General features: G+C 42.6%; 1 protein-coding gene across 2 annotated transcripts in view; it reads left to right on the forward strand.

Annotated features, from left to right (window-relative positions):
- UNC5C (unc-5 netrin receptor C) overlaps positions 1–13,766 on the forward strand; it is a 257,762-nt gene that overhangs the window by 193,264 nt on the left and 50,732 nt on the right. For both annotated transcript variants that reach the window (XM_051617618.1, XM_051617619.1), the window contains exon 4: positions 2,412–2,515. In XM_051617618.1, coding sequence (XP_051473578.1) covers positions 2,412–2,515 — 104 coding nt within the window. The remainder of the gene's footprint in view (positions 1–2,411; positions 2,516–13,766) is intronic.

A 13,766-nucleotide genomic window follows, 5' to 3' on the forward strand; every position in this document is an offset into this window, starting at 1 on the left:
AACCTGCCCTGCACAGCCACTGTCTCTAGCTATTTGTAGGTGGCATGGCTGCAGGAGGAGGTGGTGGGTAGTTCTAGTGGGATAAAGCTGGAAACATGGGGGAGAGAGCCCAACAAAATACAGTGTAAGAGCTCCCAATCTTGCAAATACACAATTATGTACTTTTTTTTCTCCCCACAAGTTTGTATCATGTACTCAATAGTGTCTAATGGCTCCTTTGAGAACATTACTGTCTATTATGTCAAGGCCGTTACTCAGGGTATTTTGGGTTTGTGGATCATTGACCTGCTCAAATCCAGTGGTGCCATTCAAGCACTGGCCCACAGCAAGGCCCCGTTGGCAGAGGCAGCCAGGGGAGCCAAGGTCCTGCAGGGTTCATCTCACTTGCTGCAGCCCCACTGCAATGGTTCCCAAGGAAAAAGGGCTGTTAATACCCAGAAATTCCAGCTGTCGATAATAAAGAGGCTGAAGTGGGTTTTTTTTACTGTTATTACACGTTTGTAAACTAATGCTGTTTACTTTTGTATGCACTAAAATTTGGGCTTTTTTTAAAGGCAGGTGCTTTATGAGAGAGGTGATTGTTGTGCACATGAGGCTGTGGGGAACTTCAGGGCTCCTTTAATGTTTCAGGAAGGTAGGCAGGGCAGTAAATCAATGTGTCAAAGAAAAAACTCAGATTATTATCTATATAATCTGCCTCTGCTGTCTTCGTCCCTCCATATCTGAACACCAGAAAGCTATTATTAATACACTCTTTATTACTGTGCTTACATGCTTCTATTACCAGCAAGGTAACTTTCTCATTTATTCTCAGCCATGATATTAGAGCATGATACTTCTGTTATAATTGTCTGCACCATGCATGTAGGTGTACCTGGTAGATGCACTGAGGTGTACCTAAAATGAAGGTAATTATTATCTTTTGGAAATACTTTTTGAACTAGCAATAAATTATCATATTGGAACTACCAGCATCATAACCTCAGTTATTTGCTGTTCTAAAGCAAACTGCATTAACCTGGCATTGTGTGTACCCAGGACACATATCAAGCCCACAGGATGTGTGAGGAGCCTGGGCCAAAGAAAGGGTGTAATGTCCTCAGAAACCCACCAGCTCCTGAAGTAGCTGCTCATCTCTGTGTTTAACATGCAGAAGTACAGCAAGCCAAAACTCAGAATTTTGTCCTTGGAATTACTCTCACCCACAAGGCGCTTGGAGAGTTTAGGTTTTATTCAAATTGAGCCATAGAAACCAAATGTCACCTGTTCAGCCTGTCAGAGCGGGTGGGATGAAGCTGGTGGGCTAGTGATGCTGGAGCTGGCAATGTGGCGAGAGCTTATGTACAGGAGTCAGAAAGTGAGCTGATCTGGTAAATTGTCTTGCTGTGGTTGCTTTCACATGAACTAGTCTTGCTGCCCTGGAATAAATCCAGTGTGACAAGGTTGCTGACAAGCACTCTGAGGAAGCTTGACATGTGATACTAAGAAGTTATCACTTTTTTTCAAGTCAGGCCAGCTTTCTGATGTGACTTTAAACATGGCCCCATGCCCATGTGCAGCTGAAACCAACAGCAGGGAGAAATATCCCCAGTCACTACTGGGGCTGAATGCTTAGTTCTCCAAAACCCTGTCCTCCTTGACACAGCAGAGGGGGTGCCAGTCCATAGCAGAAATACAGACCCAGTGGTAAGGAGAGAACTTCTCAAGTCTGTTTTACCACCAATGGAAAGATATTACAGAAGCACACACACAAAAAAACCAAACAGTGCACAGATTTCCCGTATGATGAGCTGGCCTAACATTTGGAGGTACATTAGATGCCCTCTCTGCCTGCCACATTTCTGTGCTACTGCGCAGGGATCCCAGCATGGTTTCACCTTACAATTATTATTATAATCTATTTAGTGCTACAGGGTTAATGATAAAGTGAAGACAAGTTGGCCAAAGCTTTGCAATTAATGGCTGTAAATGAAAACTACATTAAATCACAGCTTGAACATCTGTATCCATGATTTTTAGACTACTCAACTTATGTACTTTAGTTTTACATGTTTATTTAGTTTTCCTTAACTTTATTTAGTACTTAGTTTACCAAATGAACATTATCTGCAGAAGAGACTTCTGCTTTTTGTTCCATGTCTGAACATGACCTTGCACATCGATGCCTTGGATCCTCTTTGGGTTCACATGCTCTACCGCAATATAAATAATAGATCAATTGTGAAACATTTGATTGCTTAATATCGGAATGAAGTGGAAACATGTCCCAGTCTTTTTTATGTGCTTCACTTTCCAGGGAACAGAAATGCCATTTTCTCTGTTTAGAGAGCATTTTATGCAGTATGGCAATAAAATTTAAGTTAAATGCCCAACTGTTAATATTACTCATTCTTTTCCTTTTCCCTTCCCAGATCTCCGGAAAACTTTTGAGCAGGAGCCCTTGGGGAAAGAAGTGTCCCTGGAGCAAGAGGTCCTGCTCCAGTGCCGTCCCCCTGAAGGCATCCCAGTAGCCGAGGTGAGCAGCAACAGCAGTGTCTGGCATTTGTACATCCTAACTAAGGCTCAATCAGTGGCTAATGGTGCAGTGAGTTAGAGCATGGCATGATGGATGATTGGTAGTGGAGACCTGACTGACTGCTGCTGGTAGACAAGAGTCATCAGGAGCTGATTAATGGCTTTGCCATTAATGGTGCCTTCCTGGGCAAAGCTGCAGGCTGTTTGGTGTCAGTTTTTTCACAGTTATATCTAGCATCCAAAAGGCACACAACTGGTGGAACATTAATACCAGCCTACTATCTTTCTGTTTCCATTTAAAGAAAAAAAAACATTTCACTTATTCTCAGAGGCATCTTTCAAGCATAGTATAAAGACATTTTAATACTTAGTTTGCCAGATGATAATTCCCTCACATGTTTGTGCACATGCTCATGTGTGCACGAGCCAGCCAGCTTGGCACAAGAGGGTGTACTGTGGCTCAGTACAGGCTCCCAGGTGAGGCAGCATGAGGAGGGGGCAAGTAGGGGATGTTTCTGCCTAATAATCCATCTTCAGGGGTTTATCTGGTTTTCCTATTGGCATTTAAGTAAACCTGGAGTGGGAGGCCTGCCCTCCATCCCGCAGGAGTGAGCCTACCCTTCAGCAAAATCTGTGCCCACCAACAACAGCCTGTGACCCTGTGAACAGGAGCTTCCTTAGCACAGTGGTAGCTCCAGCTTCAAACTCATTGCTCGTGGGAGGAGGGTCTCTGAGTCACAAGGGGAGGCCTCTGAAATCCTAAATCCACCACGGCTGTTAAGAGAAAAATTGATTGTTAATGACAGTAATTCCCCTATCTGAATTCTCTTTGGTTTTCCTCTGCCACACACAGAAGAAACTGTTGCCAATTTGCATTAGGATAAGTTAGACTGTCATGGCTAAGTAGCAAAGTGGTTGTCACTCAGCACTGATGGTTGATTTCTCAGGAGATGAAGCTGAAAGTGTTACCTCCCCATCTAACCCAAGTTTAGATTTAATCAGAATTGCGGAAATGTGTCCACAAACATCAGAAGGAATAATTAGTATGGAAGATTTTTCCCATTTTCTTTTTTCTGTAGGCTGTTTTCCTTCCCCGCTAAGATCCCCAAAACTGTAAAGAGCATTTAGGTCTGCTGAGCCAGCTTGCTAATAGCTGTAATATTAATCAGTTTACTTTCTTCAGGAACTTAGCAGCAATTTTTTATTTTCCTTTCTGATGCTTTTTTGCATCAAATCAACTTGCCATGACAACAGTGATTGCAGAGGGGTGTATAGTTCTGGAGGTGCAGGGTATTACTGGGGGGCTTCATTCCCTTTGCTAGAAACAGAGATTGATGATGATGAGTACTTTGTTTGAGTGCAGTGTTATAAGCACCTCTGAAATTTAAGCAGCCTGTCCAGTTGTTCCCTTGGGAAGATCTGTTTTGCCTGGTCAGGTGGCTGGGGCCCAAACAGCATGATTTAACATGATGCGTGGAAGTGATCTCTGAAAAGACCCTCTGTGAGCTACTCTCATAATAATTGCACTTTTTCCTGCCTTCTTGTATCCTGGCTCACGCTGTCAATAGTTGAGATTCATGACTGTACATTAACTGGCTCTGAATCTTACTTGTACCATGGTCAGGGCAGGCACCAATTAACACTTGGCAGGCTCAGAAATCGTATACTCCCCCTCTGACATTCAAAAGAGCCGTTCTCAATGTTATTTTTTTTTCCTCTTCTGACTTCTGAAGTCAGAAGGAGATCAAACACCCAGATTGGACAGCTGCCTAATACAGACTCTTTGTAGATTCTTTCCAACACTATTAAAAGAACAAAGACCTGAACACGAATGAATATGAATACCTTAATGTGACACTTTATTACAGCCACTTGCTGAAGCTGGTAAGATAAATTAAAAAAAAAAAAAAAAAAGGAAAGATGAAAGGTAACTTGGTAGGTTGAAGGATTACATGATTATTTTAATCTGGAGATGAATTGAATTCTTTGTTTAAGACTTAGTTTATTTGTTCAGAGAAGTTTCTGATACGATGGTACAGGTTACTAGGTAAGAAGGGACTTGGGAGAAGGCAGGCAGCAGGCTGAGGCTATTTTCCATCTTTTTGAAAAACTGCTTTGGTTGCAAGTAGAGCAGGGTAATGCACATGCTGCAACTGTGAGCAGCATTTTCAAATGCTTTGGTGAGCATGTGCCTCACTCTTCCCACTCTGGGCACTGTGTTTCATTTTGATTTTTTTTCCACTTTCTGGCTTCTGAAGTAGTCACTGGAGTCAACACCAAAACAGAGGAAGAAAAACTTAAGCTGTGAAATTGTACAAAATACAATGTAACTTAATGCTGGAGTCCAGAATCCCAGCATCTACTTTCTTTTTCTCTTTGATTTTATTTTCCCCGTGAATTTTTGTTTTTTTTCCTGGTATTTCAAAGTGGTAGGAACAACCACGCTCAGGGATACATTCCATCCACTTTTCAGTAGCTGGGGATTTTAATCTTATAAGTCCCAGCATATTTAATTGCAATAAACGGTCAAGCTCTTATGGATCAATGTTAGAGCAGGTCTTACTGAAAAGCTGAACCATGTAGCATCATAGAGCTGCTCCAGAGGGCAAGATGGACAAAGACAGAGGTGGGCAGGCAAAGCTTTTAAGACAGCACTTACCAGTCTCTCAAATCCAGTAGGACATGACAAGCATTAGAACAGACTCAGATCATGGCCACTAGAAAAAAAGCAAGCTCAAGATCCAAATAGAAGGAGGTCTGTTAAAGTACATGGCCAGAGGTCAAATCAAAGTATGTCTTGCTTATTAACTTGGGACAAAGTAAGGAACTGAGGGTTTACTTGGTCTCTGACAAAACCATATCAGCTTCCCTGCAGCTATGTACTGCTTCCCACCAGCCCTGCCTGGTATTGGTGCCAGCTGCACCATAGCATGCCTCCCCACTCCCAGTCTTATAGCCAATACCAAGGTGAACCTACTTACAGGTTCTGAAATACCCCAGTAAATGTTTTGTCTGCTCCAATGCATTGCCCAGGCAAGCAGCAAAACGGTGAGTGCAGGCACTGTTACACTGAGGATCCCACACATAACTGAGGGGTGAAGGGGCAAGGATCCCACACATAACTGAGGGGTGAAGGGGCAAACTCACATGTTCCTGCTGTGGGGAAAAAAAAAAAAAAAAAAAAAAAAAAAAAGAGGGATAGACATAGCACCAAACATCCTGACCCAGCTTCCTGCTTCCCTGTCTTCTGTTTTTCCTCAATAGGGAGAAACAGGATAAGGCAGTGAGATAAGCTGCCTGGCCTGCCAGACTCAGGAGGAGCTGCCAGTGCTCAGTGGAAATCAGACAGTTGCAGCTCCCTAGTGTCAACACAAACATCCTTTTCGATTTCACCTTCTTTTGTCTGCATTTTTTTCAAACCTTACCTGAGAAGGCAGGAAGGATCCCATTCTGCAAAGCTCCAACAATAACGATAGTTATTAGCAATTAACCCCTTAGTTAATTTAATTTGTTATTTGCCAGCATCGTATTGCACCTGATAAAATATAGAGACATTGAGTCACATTAAATTAGCTCATTGTGATAGGTTATAGACCAAACAATCAATGAGATGTAAGATTGGTTAATATGCCATGAGCTGCCAGACAAACTTTTGCATTGAAATGTATGATTTGCAGTGGCTTTAACAGGAGGATAATTGCATTTTTAATTATAATTGAGGTGTTTCACAGAGTAGTTTAATTGCAGAACATGGTGTAATGTAGAGTTTGGTGACCTGGTTGGATTTAAAACTGGACATGATATTTATCCACATTCATGACTTTAATTAGGAACTAGAGCAAGGGGTAAAGCATCCTTGAGTCAAGAGACAGAAGACAGTGTTTAGCCGAGTCAAGATGACTGCGACACACAGACTTTATTCAGCTGCTCTTGCACGGGCAAAGGCTGGTGGAAGCTGGGACTTCTCCAAATAGGCAGCATCAGGTGGCTGCTCCATCTAATTGATTATTAATACAACCACTATTTGCTTTGTTTCCTGAGAGCCACTTATGTTTTGCAGCAGTTATCCCTTAATTGGGAGTTCATGTGTATGTGTTTCCATGCAGGTGTGTGTTGCCGAGGCAGTGTTTTATTTTCCTCACAGGAAAGTGAGCTCTAAGAGAGTAGATTAGAGGAGCTAGTGGCCACAAATACTAATTAGCTGGGAAGTGACACTGTCCTTTGTAGTGCCTTGCAACATACAGAAGAACTGCCTTTGGCTGTCAACAGGGGGAAGAGTGGGAAGGGGAAGGTGGGTTTGTGTGCGGAAGCAGCACAGCTGAAAGTGAATGAGGATCACTCATTTATTTTGTCCTGGAGAGCCACTGCGAGTCTGGCAGGTTGGTGTATGACTGGATCTGACCTCAGGCAAGGATGGTCTGTGAGACTGCAGAGTGCTCAGTTTTCTAGTTTCTCCATAAAATATTACAATGGTCGGTCTCCTACAAGAGCAGTGACATGAACCCTGCTAGCTTCTCCTCTGTACAGCTTGGTTTTTGCAGCAAAGATGGCTATAGAATGCTGTTTTAGCTAACCCAAACTACCACTCTTCTTTATGCTGTATTCAGAAAGTGCATCATTTTACCTTATAAATATTTTTGGAATATATGCAGTATGGGACACAGCTTTTAGCTGGATTTTTTTGTGAGGTAGATGTGCATACATTCCAGCTTTCCCCTTAGAGAAGATAGCTTCTCATCCTGGAGATGCTACTCCGTAAGCCTACAAGATTCATCCATCAGGTCCTACTTTGACACTGACTAATTCTTGTTCCCTATAGGCAACAGGCCTCATAGCACCCTCAGTCACCCAGTCATAGCATTTGCCTTGGTCACTTTCTCTGGCATTAACTTCTTCAGATGCGGTGCTTACCTTAGGTGTAAAGAATTACAATGCTCCCATGTTTCATGATGGAGGTGTTTCCAAAATGCAGTCTGAAGAACACACATCAGCTGTCACTCAGAAGTCATCTGATTAGATTTTCCTGGATTTTGCTTGGGAAATTCCATATTCTTCTAGAATTGATCCTTTTCTTTCAATGAAAAATGTAACCTGGCTGAAATCCCATGTACTTTAAAACTGGTAGGAGGAGTTGTCTTTATGGCAACAGGCACAATGCCCGTTTCAAGGAGAACAGGAAAGGGACCATCCTAAGGGACTGCAGCCACCCCCCAACATCCTGTTTCTTTATTGAACTTAATGATCCTGAAAAGCAAACAGCTCTCTTCTGAGAAGAAAGAGGCCATCTATTTATCTGTTCATCCATCCATCCAAAGAACCACAGCTGTCACATTGGTAACCCATCTAAAGCTGTTTCCAAACAGACCCTTGCCGGTTGCTTGGAGAATCAGGGAGTCCAGATGCCAACATCTGGGACCTCAATTCTGAACCCCTCTTTCAAGCAGGAAAAGGAGCCCAGCAACTCCTGGTGGCCATACAGCAGCCACTGTGGTTTTTAGTTTACAATGCTGTGATCTGTATTTCAATGTGAGGCTCTATGAAATAAAGTTCTACATCTGCTGCTACTTGAGCTATTCAGTCTACCTTGACCTTTGAAGTTGCTTCTGTGAGGCTTCATTTCCCCATTGTGCATAAAGCAAAGTTATAATAGAGCTGGAGACATCCAGAAGCTGCACGTACACCCTTTGTAGATTTTAGTACTCAAGCAGAAAACTGGATGTACGTGCAATTAAGGAAGTGTTTCCACAGCAGGAACACAAATTCCCCTTATTGGCAGCAAAAGCATAGTAGCAAGAACTAAGCAAAATGTCACGGTGGTTTGCATTTGCTGTCTCATTCTCAAGATGTGTTTTGCAGTTTCTCATAGCTATAATTTCAGCCTCTTTGGAAGCCACTCTTTTTTTCCTGTCCTTTTTTTTTTTTTTTTTTTTTTAATACTTAAAGGGGTACAAAACCTATTTCCAGTGAGTAGTATATGGAAGCAGCATCTTTTTCAGCCAGCAGTTGCTGGGATGGAAGTGTACATTTGAAACCAAATCCAAAAATCAAATAACATTCTTGAAAGAGGCACTCAAGTCTCAAGGTACCTGGAATAGGTTCTGGCTCAACAGCCCTTATGAAAACTGCTAAAGTTTTCTCAATCTCACTTGGGCATCTTGGACTGTGTCCACATCAGTAGTGAGCTTCACAAATGTTTTATTCCTACTGGCATTTGTGTGTGTGCTCTTACTATAAATATGGTGTGGGATGTGTGTCTGTTGTTACAATTTGGGTGAAGCAGGGGAGCTGTGATTTCCCTGTGGCTGTTGGAGGCAATACAAGTGCAGCAAGGGACTGCAGCAAGGTGAGCAGTGCCGGTGGGACTGGTGAGTGTGGCTACGGAGAACACCAGCCACAGTGCCAGTGCTGTTGGGGGACCAGATGGAGAGCAATCTTGCCACCTTGTCCAGGCACAGGGAAGGCAGGGATGCAATGGTCTTACCTCCCAGAATCCTAAATCACTTTTTGTTGAGGCAAATTTCTCACTGCTCTCAGTTGTTTGCATCTTGTTTCTTCTGGAAAATTGCACTCATGGGCACTGAAGGGATTTGCCTGGGTCTGGGAGTGGAATCACAGAATCACAGACTTGCTGTTTGCAACAAGTGCTCTCTTCTCTGAAAGTGACTTTAGGGCAGGTTGGTGTGGAGGAGGCAGTGCGAGATCAAAATCCAGGACTTGCACCCTGCTGGCTTTCCTCTTGAGATTGCAAGCGGTGTAAGGAACAACTCTTAAAATCAGGAGGTGAGGATCTAGATGAGCTTGTATCCCTTTTCCATTCCTGGATTTCTTTTGGAGCAGATGTGCTTCTGCTCTGCCAGTTTCTAAAACAGTCATGCATATGCAAGTATGCCAAGAGATTTAAGTGTCAAGTAAAGCTAGTAACTTGGTATGGCTAAATTTGTGTCAGCAATTAGCTTCTGTAATAAGGTTTTCCTGTGTTTGTAATCGCTTATGTGATTTATGTTCCCTATGTTAATTTAGTCTGTGCAGAAGCCTGGCCCAGCTTTGCAAGTCTTAGTCTCTGCTTTTGCTACCTTAATTCAGGCAGTGGCTGGCAACATCCTGCAGCAGCACAGGTCTGGCTGCAGCTCCAAGGTATAGCCAGGGCAGTTAGTGTAGGTTTTCTCTTCTTGATGATGGTCTTCCTTTTCACGTTGGGTGGCATGTGGCAGGTTCCCTCTCTTAATTAGAACAAATGTGCCAATTATGTTAATGTATCTCCTGATACCAATCAGCAAATAATTAGAGACAACACATCTGTCTCTCACTGGGGAGTGGGATGACAGAAAAGATGTTACGAAGTATATTGCTCTAAATTCCAGTCGCCTTAGATCCTGCTCTTCCTCAGCCGGTTGCGAGGACAGCTCAGTCTCGCGGCAGGCTTGCTGGCACATCAGCAGCATTGGATGTGTAGCTGGCAGGAGCTGCCTCACTGCTCTGAGAATTACATCCAGAGGGCTAAGGAGCTCTGAGCAAAAACTAGCTGACTGAGAGTGTGCTTCACCTTCTCAGCATCTCCAGTCACTGTGAGTTGGGATTTCATTCACTGTGCTCACACCTTACAGAGGGGCCTCTTCTTGCTAGTCAGTTGGCAAACATATTTTAAAAATACCTTCTTGAGTGGAAAACTAAAAAAAAAGAAATGGGGATTTTGTGCCTGCTTTGTTCCGGGGGGCTGGTATATAAGATAACACAGTTGCACATTGTTTTAATTTTCCATGACTTTCATCTCCACAAGGGAACACCTACCCCATCCTTCATGGCAGTATTGTTACCAATTATTTCTGTTAGGATAAAGGAAAACTGATGTCCAGGCTTTTTCTACATGTATGCACAGCCATCCATACATTTATTAATAACAGTTGGAGGGATGTGCCTGTTTTAATTTAATAAATACGGCTAGGTTCAAGAGTTGTAACTATAGCAAATATTTAGGCAAAGGCAAACAGAGAACTGAAAAAATGGAGCTATGAGGGTCTGATTTGGTCTGACCCTGAAGACAGGCATCTTGTGCACTTTGAAATGCCCATGGTTATCCTGCTGCCCCTCTGACCACTGGCCTGGAGGGGTGCAGGTCTCTGGCACGTAAATGTCTGGTGCTTTATCTTCCAGCCCTGTTTCGAAGCTGACAGTTTCCCCAGGGCATCAGTCACCATTTTTCAGGCAGGGGAATGAAATTCAGGATAAGTTTCTGTGTTGACTGGATTAACAGCCTACTTGAGTGAGCGGGCTGCACCTTGGGGAATGACACAGCATCAAAAGAGATCATTGCTTTTAACTTCTGTAATAACAGTTTGCATACTTGTCATTCATAAATCACATTATCTCATTCCACGTTGTTCTCTTCTCTTCTGTATTTGACACCTGATCTTTTCCTACCTAAATGACAGAACAACCCTGCTCCCAGCTATTCTGGTTACCTCAAGAAAATAAGTCTGAGGTTTGGAGTTGCTGAGCACTGCAGTCACCTGTACCAGAAAGAGTGAGGCTGTTAGTAACTGAAAATAAATACCAACAAAAGTCTCATTTACATATTGTAGTGTGTTTAATTAGTTATAATTTCTACAAGGACCGAAGGAGAAAACACATCTGCTGGATGGGTGTGCTCTTTTTTGTGTTGTTCTATGGATGGCTAAAATGTAAATGAAAGGAGACTCCTGTCTCTTGCCGAATCATCCATCAGTTCCTCCTTTCAGATTTGGTGATGTTGTTGTTTGCTACTTGAGCAGACTCTTGACATAGTAAAAACCTTGATGCCAGAAGATGACTGAATTAGATACATCGAAGAGGTAGCCTGCAAGAGAGATGGGATTTAGACATGAACACACAGTACCAAAGTACTGGCAAAACAGTTTTCAGAAAAAAAAAAAAAAAAAAAAGACATCCTGTTGTTCTGGAAATGTAACATTTTATTGTTAGCAAATTCTATGAGCTGTTAGTTGAAAAGGATCTTTTTCCTAAGAGATTTGGTGAAGAGCAGATGCAGTATGCTGAATTATACAGAGTATCTTTTTTTTTTTTTTCTGATATTGGCAACTTGTGTTTTCATATAATCTTCAGTGTTTTTGCAGGGATGAAAGGGAATTTAATGCTCATAGCTTTAATTTTGTCTAATCAGCTGAGACCCAGACTGAATAAGTATGTGTGTATTTTTGTGGAGAAAGAAAGTGTTGCACAGTGCTGGAAAAAGAGAACCTAATGCTTGAGCACGGAGCCTTGCATAGTGCTGAAACATTTTGGACTGAGACAATGGGATGACTGTAGTCTTGACCTCACTGACATCCTCATGTCCTCAATGTGCAGAGCACAGGAAAAGTACAGGTGGATTTGAAGATGATGTGCAGCTGTGGCAGTGTGTGTAGTGTCTTCTGGAGTCCTGACACAAGTCTGTGCTCCATCCCAGAACTAAATACTGGTATTAAAACCCAAGAAAGACATTTTGTTTGTGTGAGAGGCAGGGGTTAAGAGGAAGCCTATCTCTGGAGGAGAGGTTAGGTCCTGAGTTGTTTGACAGTCTGGGCTGAATGCAGACTTGATCTGTGGGTGAGAAAGGAGCTGAATATTGTAATTGACTGAACAGAAATCTGCCTGTCTTTATTATGTCTGGTAACTATTTAGGATTCAAGAAAAGAGGAAGAACAGTATTAGTCACTCTAGTGAGGAAAACCAGGCTATTGACTAAGTGCTTATATCTTCCATTGTAAAACAGGAATGTTTTGGTGACAGAAACACAGCTTCCAAAGTTTTATGTTTTTTTCTTCCTGCTCTGTTCCTCACAAACACACGTATCCATTTCCACAGACCTTTTTGCACCACCAGTTTTAAGCTGTAAAGTATTGTCCGTTGTGAGGCTTGCACATACCGTGTTGATTTGCTGTGGGAGAGGAGAGTTTAAATCAAGCTTTCCTTGGGCCGTGGCTTTACATTCACTAAGATTTATATCTTTGAAAGCAGCTAACACCTGATGCACATCCACCCAAACTGGGGTAAAGGAGCTGGAGCTGCTTAAAGTAGGGCTAAAAATGTGGAGTGGGTGGTGGGCAGCTTGAATCCAAGCCCACATCTGCCAGCACTGGAATTGAGGCATTGGACTGTTTCCATCTAGGCATGAGTTGAGCACTCTGTGTTTAACACCATTAAACACTGGCCACCAGTTTACTCCCCATGGCTTGGGATGGTCTGTACAGCTGTCTCAGGGTGGGGGAGCAGGTCCTCTGTTGGTTTTGGGGTATGTCAGCACTCTTGCAGTTCCTCAAATGTCTTTGGAAAAGTGGGGTTTGTGAGAGCAAACCTTGGCAGTTTGCATCTCATGGGTCCGGCTGGTTGATTGTGTTTGTTTTTCTTCCTTTAATTAATTCCTGGGCACAAGTTGAAGTGATCCAGTGGCATGAAGGCCCGGCTTTGATCCACCAAGGGCCCCAGTCATGTCCTTCAGAGCACGCTTGATTCAAATGAAAACAAGCTGCTAGATTTGCAGCCAAATCATATTAGGGTGGTTCACAGCAATCAGATGGGATATAATAAGGTGTTTCTTTAGGAAGGCAATAAAGAGAACATTGTCTAGATTAAAAATCGCATATGAAAATTTTTGTCTGTGTAACCAAGGAAATTACACTTTATTAACATAAGATATAGCTTACATAAAGAAAAGGAAAAAATAAGCACTGATGTAGTCTTTGTGATTCCCTATTTCATTGCTAACTGTCTCTATTTTGTTTAATCCTGATTGCAGCAAAACAGGAAAAAAACACTTAGCCAGTGAGTGTATGTATACTTTAAGACATTGGCATGTTTGTAATTTGTTAGCGTGACCTCCTCTGGTGTAGTGCCTCATTGTGTTAGACCCAGGGCAGGTACGTACAAGGTTATTGCATTGTTAAACAAGATGTACAAAAGAAGGGGTCAGATCTCTACTGGTTTAGAGTTTTGGATGTTGTAAGGAAATGTTCTGTTTGTAGATATGGTCCTAACATACCATCCCTTCTTTATCCCTTGCCTCAGACTCTGAAAACATCTATTTTTCTCTGCACAGTAGCTGGCAGCCTTGAAAATATGTAGGTACTATCAAGACAAGGCAAGACAGCTGTTGTGTGGATGGGTGGGAGGGAAGGAGACCTGAAAGAAATGGTAGGTGTGAAGGGTGTTCTCCCATGTTTCTGCCATGGCAGCATGCATCAGGTGAGTCCTTCACAATGTGCCTTGGTTCGTAGAAC

The sequence above is a fragment of the Apus apus genome, chromosome 4 (genome assembly GCF_020740795.1).
Source record: "Apus apus isolate bApuApu2 chromosome 4, bApuApu2.pri.cur, whole genome shotgun sequence".
Classification (NCBI taxonomy): domain Eukaryota; kingdom Metazoa; phylum Chordata; class Aves; order Apodiformes; family Apodidae; genus Apus; species Apus apus.